Source organism: Mytilus californianus, unplaced genomic scaffold (genome assembly GCF_021869535.1).
Source record: "Mytilus californianus isolate M0D057914Y unplaced genomic scaffold, xbMytCali1.0.p SCAF_2, whole genome shotgun sequence".
NCBI classification, from domain to species: domain Eukaryota; kingdom Metazoa; phylum Mollusca; class Bivalvia; order Mytilida; family Mytilidae; genus Mytilus; species Mytilus californianus.
The window spans coordinates 60,828,436-60,837,819 of NW_026262668.1; the positions used below are offsets into that span (position 1 = coordinate 60,828,436).

The 9,384-nt window shown below is 30.3% G+C and overlaps 1 protein-coding gene across 42 annotated transcripts in view; it reads left to right on the forward strand.

The window, feature by feature from the left end:
- The window catches only part of LOC127730155 (uncharacterized), a 242,776-nt gene extending 233,739 nt beyond the window's left edge, over positions 1-9,037 (forward strand). For all 42 annotated transcript variants that reach the window (XM_052238367.1, XM_052238366.1, XM_052238365.1 and 39 more), the window contains 2 exons: positions 5,579-5,735; positions 6,195-9,037. In XM_052238367.1, the coding sequence (XP_052094327.1) occupies positions 5,579-5,735; positions 6,195-6,285 (248 nt within the window). In that variant the 3' untranslated portion in view covers positions 6,286-9,037. The remainder of the gene's footprint in view (positions 1-5,578; positions 5,736-6,194) is intronic.
- Positions 9,038-9,384: the final 347 nt, after the last annotated feature.

A 9,384-nucleotide genomic window follows, 5' to 3' on the forward strand; every position in this document is an offset into this window, starting at 1 on the left:
TGTAAGGGTTCAATTGGCCTTCTGAAAACAGATTAGGTTTAAATCTATAATGATTTTTGAATATCTATAAGTATTAGCTACGTTTTAAACTACAAAAAGGTTGTGTTGGTCAATTTGTTGAGGACCACATAACGGCAAACTGCAATATAATTCAATAGATTGATTGATTGTTGGAAGCTCAACATCCAGTGGCAAATATTTCATGCATGTTCAAGACAAGAACAATTAACAATAAATACAATAGGTAGGTCCAGTAATAGAGGTCAACTGGGTTGCAGGTCGGGGAAAATTAGACTGCCACGGGAAAATGAGGGTATATTGGATAGGTACAGAAATTTAAGGACCCCTCAAAGAGTTGTTGTAAGTGTTCTTTACGTGCAGAGAGCGTGACACTCTCTCTACACGAGGCATCGAATTTAACGTCCCCATTCTGACCGGACTTGGCTGTGTACTTGATACACCCTACACAGCCAAACGGACACCCCACTTTGGCAAGGGGTTTACTGCCGGTCGGAAGAAGACCTGTAGTGACCATATTTTTATTACCTGGTCACCCTTGGGGATCTTTGTTAGAAGCAATCCTTAATATTGACTTTGGTGGTGTACATTTTAAAACTTATAAGGAGGCATTTAAAGTAAAGCAGAAATTGTGTCTAGAAAGATAAAATATTGTTTTCCGGTGTTATTTATAAAGATGAACATTTCAGAGACAAATTTAATTGGCATGTATTCATATTGGTGTATGTGGCAATTTTGCTTTTACTGAAAAGTAGTAAATGTATTCAACTAGTAGAACACACAGAAATCTTTTGATAATAGGACTGCTGCAAAGTTATAAAGACTTTTAGATGGAAGTGATCCAATCATCCTTTTCAATGTAGATCATTTCTATGGATTGATTTTAACCCTATATCTGCATATGTAGAAGCTGCATAAGTTTTGCTTTGTGAATTTAAAATATATATTTTATACTTTCGCAATGATAGTGAAATCGTAATGTTACACCAAATCAATTATTTTACAAATCGAGTATTTTTTTTTCTCCAAAAAACATTCTAGATTTGAAAGTATAAGTAAAATTGAGAACAAATGAGGCAATATAAAGGGTTTTTTTCACCTTTTTGTGGACATACTGTTATGTGGTTGTTCTGATGATCTTTTTTTCTTTTTGTTTCTGAAATGTCGTTTTTGTATGACAACAAGTTGATTAGATATTTGGTTTGTATATCGGACAGTAATTGATCGTTTGAAACTCGCCTTTTTCATGTGGTTTAATATGAGAGTTATCTCCCTTATATTGTTTTTCTTGTAATTGGTTCTCCTCCGAAACTGTAAAAGATATCGATTCAATTTTTCTCCAGAATGTTTGGTACTTCTTCTGGGTGATCTGTAAAATTTTGAACGTGCAGTTTAAATCACAATAGTGTTTTCTTTTTTTTTTTTGTTAATATGATTGGTCTGTTAATGTAACTCATAAACCGTAAATCATGGGGTAAAGAAAAAAAAATGAAATGGGGAATGTAGAAACAACTAGACCAAAGAGCAGATAACAGCCGAAGGCCACCAATGGGTCTTCAACAGAGCAAAAAAATCCCGCACCCGGACGCAGTATCAGCTGGCCCCTTAACAAAATGTGTACTAGTTCAATGAAAATGGACGTCACACCTAACTCCAAAAAATATAAATGAACTAAAAGTAAAATAAATGTGGATAGTGTCCACATGTGGACACAGATGATGCCCCCGCTTGCATATCATATAGTTATAAAGGGACATAACTGAAGAACGGTAAAAGTGACGCTACCCAAATTTGAACTTGATCTGAGTTTTGTGGTAATGAATATTGTGTATAGGTTTCATAATGTTTGGTTGGGGCAAACTTAAGTTACAAAATGGAAACTAAAAATTTTGCAATCTTTCGATTTATAAAAGGGCATAACTCAATAATGGTTAAAGTGACACTACCCAAATTCAACTTGACCTGTGTTTTATCAGTGGAAGTCAAAATTAAACATTGCATTGTATAAAGCATTGATTGTTGTTGATTCAACTATAATCATGGACAAAGGAAGATAACTCCAATTTTAATAAAAATTACTTGATATTTAGAAGAAAATAAATATTTTGCAATTTTTCCATTTATAAAGTGGCATAACTCTAGAACGGTTAAAGTGACATCACCAAAATTCAAACATCATCTGTGTTTTGTGGTAATAAGCATTGTGTATAAGTTTCATAACATTTGATTGAGGCAAACTTCAGTTAGAGAACGGAAACTAAAATTTTGCAATTTTTCCATTTATAAAGAGACATTACTCTAGAACGGTTAAAGTGACGCCACCAAAATTCAAACTTGATCTGTGTTTTGTGGTAATAAGCATTTTGTATAAGGTTCATAACATTTAGTTGAGGCAAACTCAAGTTAGAGAACGGAAACCAATTTTGGGACGTACGGACGGACGTACGTACAGACGGACAAGGGTAAAACTTAATGCCCCCTCCGCTACGGCGGGGGCATAAAAAACAAAGAAGACTAACAAAGGCCAGAGGCTCCTGACTTGGGACAGGCGCAAAAAATGCGGCAGGGTTAAACATGTTTTGTGAGATCTGAACCATCCCCTATAAATCTAGTCGATGTAGAATAAACAAACACACAGCAATACGCACAGTAAAACTCAGTTTAAAAGAAGTCCGAGTCCGATATCAGAATACGTAACAAAGAAACTAAGCAAAATGATAATGATACATAAATTAACAAGGGACTACAAGCAGTTGCTGATCTACCAGCCCAAGACCTCAATAAAACTGATCGAAAGACTATGTCTTCATCAAATGAAAATCAAGCACAATCCTTCCAGTTAGTGGTTTAGTATCATACAATCATTAAATATTTGAGAAAAACATAACCCGTATCATGCCAACAACTAGTTTTAAAATAAATGTGTCTATTTCCGATGCAAAGACCCTATGAGTGAATCAATATTAATACTTAAATATGCCATCTTTAATGATCTGACAACAGTATCATAACTATATCCCTTCTGAATAAGTCTGTTTAAAGGTTTGGTTAGCTTTTGAGGTGAATGTCGACATTTTTTAACTTTGTATAGAATATTACCACAAAAGATTGGATGTGAAATACCTGAACGTATAAGATGTATGCATGCTGATTTATATTTACTAATGATGTCATTGTACCGATGAGAAAATTTAGTAAATGTTTTGACTAGTTTGTGATATCGAAACACCATAGTAATTATTTTTCGGTAATACAGAGATTTCTTTCGTTAAAATCAAATACGTTGTTACATACACGAGCGAATCGAACAAGTTGAGATATATACATGTAAACACCATAAGATGGTGAGGAGCGAACGTCACCATCTAAAAATGGATAATTAACAATAGGAAATGAAAAATCTTTTTTTTTTTTATCATAACTTTTAGTATTAGGCTTCCCGTTAAAGATATAGATATCAAGATTCAAGAAAGGGCAGTGTTCCTTGTTTGTTTTAGCTTTATCTAAAGTCAGTTCAGCAGGATAAATTTCTTTAGTGTACATACTGAAATCGTCATTTTTTATAGCCAATATATCATCCAAATACTTAGTATCTAAAAGTGATATTACATTGTTGTATCAGATGTTGTTTCGATGGGTCTTTGCTGATTATAGTCATAAATTGTAACTCATAAAAATACAGAAACTGGTCCGCAATAAGTGGTGCACAGTTAGTCCCAATTGGAATTACGATAACTTGACGATATACAGAATCTCCAATGCGAACAAAAATGTTATCTAGTAAAAATTCAAGGGCAGGTATCGTATCAAAGCAGGCCCAATTGACATAAGTAGTTCTTTTGTTTGTTTGTTAGGACCTACATTTTTGAATGAAATCCTTGGTATATAAAACAATAAATTAAGGTCAAGACCAGAATTCGTGGTAAAGTTCGGAAGTTGAATAATGATACAGCATCGATATATTTGGATGTTTCAAATGTATTTTCTTCCCTGAAATATTCCATATAAGCTGTTTGGTAGGATACCATATATATTATAGATCTGAGGTTTTTTTTTATTTGGAATTCATGACCTTTGACCCAGAAATAGAGGTCAAAGTCAATGGTCAATTTTATGTTCTAGATTTTGACCTTTTCTATAAATTTACTTTATTTGGCCTTTTTAACGTTTTTAGGTTCGAGCGTCACTGATGTGTCTTTTGTAGACGAAACGCTCGTCTGGCGCAAATACAAAATTTCAATCCTGGTATCTATGATGAGTTTATTTATACTTTTTTGAACATGATTCTACTTAAAAATATTAATAATGACAATAAGTTCTTTTGCATTAGGCTGACGACATATGACCTTGGAAAAGGTCAACTTCAAGTGACCTTTTGTAAATCAGAATAATTCATTTTTGCACTTATTTGATGTAATAGACACAGTGTAAAGTAACCTATCATATGAAACTGGAATTGTCATTTTGTATACTAGAAGTTTGAAATTATCTTCCTTATGTCAAAGAATTATATACAGAGACCATATATTTTTGGAATCCGTGAAAAGTTAGCAGAAGTGACCTTTTGAAACTAGAAGTAGCTGAACATCTCCCTTATTTCAAAGAAATGAACTATAACTTTGTATGTTTGGAATTTGTACAAGATGATTAAGTTATATTCTGACACCGTTTTCCTAACAGAAAGATAACTGTTCTTTTAATAAGTTTGCAAACCTGTATACAAGTTTATTTAAACATTATTTATCAACATGTGAGGTGGAAAGACTTTCAATTGTTCTGTAAAAAATTGGTCTTACTCTTTTATTAATGAAACGAAACTTTCGTAAATCGTGCTTTTATAAATTTAGAAATTATCAAAGAACTAAGGTTTTAACTCCCTCAGTCCAAATTGGCCTTAGGTTGATCAGACTGGCAGGCGGGCAACTGCAATTGCAATAACTTGTGAACCGTTCAACCAATGTTTGCCAAATTTTATTATGTTGATCTTATGATAAAAATGAGGTCCAAATGATATTGACGATGTTCAATTTAACCGTTCTGGAGTTATGCCTTTTATATTGGCAAATTGAACTTTATGTGGTTTTCGTTCAATAACTTATGAACTCCTTTACCAATAGTTTTCAAACTATGATATGTTGTTACTAATGATAAGGTGGAGGTCAGGTTCGAAATTAATGCTTTTTTTTTTGTCGTTCTGGACTTATGGTCCTTGATAAATTAGAAAGTTGCACTTCATATTGTTTCCATGCAATAATTCATTAACCGTTCAGTCAATGTTCTTGTGTTCAAGTTTGTTAATGACGATTTTCTTTTTTGCCGTTCAGAAATTTTGGTTCATAATAGATTGTAAAATTTAAACGAGGGAGTTAGTCCAAATATAAACAAATTACCCCTGTGGCGTTATACATCAGATTTAAAAAAAAATCATTTAAATAAATAAATTTTAGTTTTCATTAAAAGATTTTTACTGGCCATTGAAAACACCACAATTTTAGGAAAGCCTAAACAACTCTAATGTAAAATGTATTGTGAAGCATAATATTATGTTTCTCCATTTTAGGTAAAAGTTCATCAGATTTGATACTGGGCCTAGGTATAGGATTACCTCTAGCCATTACCGCATTTGTGATCTTTTCAACGATCATGATATGCGTGTTTTGTAGATGTAAAAAAAGAAAGTCTGAATCAATAGTGCAAGGACAATCAGAAGATGATAAGTATGTATAAATATGAATGAGTGTTTTAACTAAATTCATTTCCTTTTTTTAGACATTTAAATTAAAAAAACAAAACAAATATTTAAAAGTTGGATCACATGGAAATTTGGAGTTAACAACCTTAAACATGTTAAGTAAAGAGAAAATTGATAATATTATTCTGACTGTAGTTTAAGGACTATCATTTGGTTGTTTGATATCCATCCATTCCTTTTTTATAAACATTTCAAGTAAGATAACTCCTTTATAAGATGAACTTAATCTATTATCTAAAACTCAAATACTATATTATTTACGTAATGGCAGAAAAATGTTACACAGTCAAAACAATAAATGCAGACACTTAATGAGACTGAATGTAACATTCCTCTTTTATAAACATTAATCTTATTAATGATCATGATGATGTGAAGAAATTAAACATTATGAACTTGATTGAGAATTTTATTTAATTTTTAGTTGGCAGATAAGACAAGCCTTTGGTAGAAAGGATTCAAGTTTGAGGGGAACAAAGTCTTTTGTAGGATTTTACAATGAAGTTGCTTATTAATGTCTTTGAAAAGAGGCAATGAGACTAACTGTTGTTAAAAGTAAAAACATATTAAATAAATGACACTGTGGTTTATTGACATAAGAGTTGACATGCTTTATTAAGTGAAAGTTTGAGACATCATGACCCTCAGTAAAAAGGGATAACCTGTCGGGGATAGGATTTGACTAAAACTAACTAGCAAAAATGTTCATTGTGTCTCTGAAGCAGACAATTCACATATGCCAAGAAAGAGTATTTTGTTCATCCAGTCATGAATCTGGTTATGGATAGAATTTCTTTGTCAGGTATATGCATGCTTTCGGTTGGTCTTTTTTAATATTTTTTTTAATTTGAAAATAGGAAATTTTGGAAGTTTTACATTGTGAAACAACCAAAACCAAATCTGATTTTGAAGGATTTTTACAATAAAAAATATAAAATAGTCTAGTATAAAAGAAGAGGGACGATTGAGTCACCAGAAAAAAATCACATTTTTCTTAAATACTTATCCATTTTTATTCAAACTTGAAATATACTCCATTAATTTGACTAGATTAACACATCTTAAATTGCTTAGTAATATTGGGATGTTCTATTCAATAATTGGTTGATACTCATTCTGGTTTTTTATTGATGTTAACAGGACACAGTATGAATATTTTTTTACACATTGTATTGAAAATCACTACGTTAATAAGACGTTAAAGCCGAAAGTTTAATTAAAACGTAAGTTTTACAAATTGTTAAGTTATATGGTCTGATATTGTTTATTTCTTTTATTCTGTATTTTATATATATATATAGAGAGAGAGAGAAAGAGCTTATGATTAGCATGATTAACGAGGGTTTGTTGATTTATTAGCAAACGGACATATATATGTGTTTTTACATTAATCATAATGATTTGAATCCATCACACATGGATTCAAATCATTGTGAACATGGTGGATATAGTTTTTGTGATTTATAATAAGGTATAACCTATTAACTTGATAAACAATAACTGATTTAACCATTTGTAATGTAATTAGAATTTCATTTAGGTTGTGATTTGTTGCCAATTTTTTTTTTATATGAATAATAAAAGTTGTTAATAATAATATTATCAGTTAAAAAAGCTAATCTGTACTTGATTTTTATTTTGCTTATTATCATGATCACCGCTTCGACTTTTTAAAGTATATTTTTATTAATAATTTGATTTATTATGAAAAAAACCTTCTTTGTAATATTTATGATGATAAAAAGATTAACCATTTTACCATAGATCTGTAATAAAAGAGATGCTTCAGTGGTCATTATTACAAAAAAAAAATTATGGAAAAGGTTAAATAGTAAAACAAAAAGGTCAAGTACGGATTATTTTATGACATCAGATTTTCATAAATATATCTTTCTGATTAGTAAATACTAATACTGTTAAATATTGTTAGAAGACAATCCTACTTGTAGTGATTATTTTCTATGCTTTGCTGAGTTTTTATGTGTAGACTTATGTTTTATTTTTAATCTGTATTCCATATTAGCATGTTCTATTATCATTCGATAATCAAAAATTTAGGTGTGAGTACAGTCGTTTCATTGTCTAAATTTCAATGCTGCTATATTTTCATGGATTATAAACATGGTAAATGCATTTCTCTTGATTGGTATTTTAGTGCTAACACATTAGCCATAAAATAAGACGTTTGTTTGTCTGTGTTATTGACTAATCCTTTTTTTTCACCAAAGAAGAAGGCATTTACACTTGTTAAGTTTTTTTGGGAAATGCAGTAGGAAGGTTTTATTGTATTTTTTTAACACCAGTTTGAAGCAAAATACGTATTTGGAATAGATTTTATAATTAACCATGAATAGAAAATTATGATTTATACTGTAGTTTTTTAAATGATGGTAACATATATGTATGATGAAATGTTTTTATAATTGTTTATAATACTTTGGATTCACTATACCACCTACATTATCTTGTTTATGTGGAGGAAACTTTTAAATAAGAGAGTCATTGAAAAATACTGCATTGCCGAAATGCTTAATGTTGCAACGTAAAAAAAATCAATTTGATAAATAACATTTTGTTAAAACATTAAACCCCTCGTGTATAATTTAGTTAAAATTGAGGTTTTAAGCTGATGAGTAGCAAGTTTTCGCTTTAATAGAAGTATACATTCTTGCATAATTTCCTGAATTCAAAAAAATAAATTGATGTTGCCTTATGTAAATATATTTGTAACCAGCATTTGAAATTAAACATGAGCTTAATTACTTCAAAGTTATTGATTGCGTTTAAGACTAACAGATTTTTACAAGAATTTTGAAGAAAATTAATGTTATTATTGATTATATATTAAAGCCAATTACAAAACAAAAGAGAGATTTATCTGTTTAATTTATTTAAAAAAAAAACTTCAAATCGTAGATCATGATACTTTTGATTTAGCATTTTTTATCATGTTTTTTCGGATGGATGATAAAAACATTTTTAATATATAATTTTTGTCAGTAGAACATTTTTGTTCATAAACATTAGCCGCATGTCAATGTGTATTTATTTCTAAATTGGAAATGCAAAATGTTACCTTCTGTTATCTGGTTATTAGAATTCAATTATAAGATTTTTTTTTCTTGTAAAAATTATTTGTATTTGATAAGCTATGCATTTTATAGAAATAAGATTAGAGATTTGACTGATATATAAAGGTTTAAAGGTATCATGGTTAATTTTAGTTCTACTACTGTTTATATCCAAAATAAATCTAATTTTATAGTACATGCTTTACCATTAATTTAGATATTCTGAAAATGAGTATACCCCAAAACCTCATCTTTCTTGTAACAGGAACTAAAATTACCGAACTTTCTTGGATTAAATGACTAGAGACAGCATATCTCCTTGGTCTAACTGACAATATCATGGGACAAGGGAACATATCTAACAATTCTTCTACTGATATCATGAATATTGTTGATACAAGACAACGTAATAGTAAACAATTATGGCCTTCATGAAAAGTTAATATCCAAAATTAAAAGGTTATTTTCCTCGAGGTCCGTAGGACCGAGGGAAAATAACCTTTTCGAGATTTAATAATTTTGGATATTTACTTTTCATGAAGG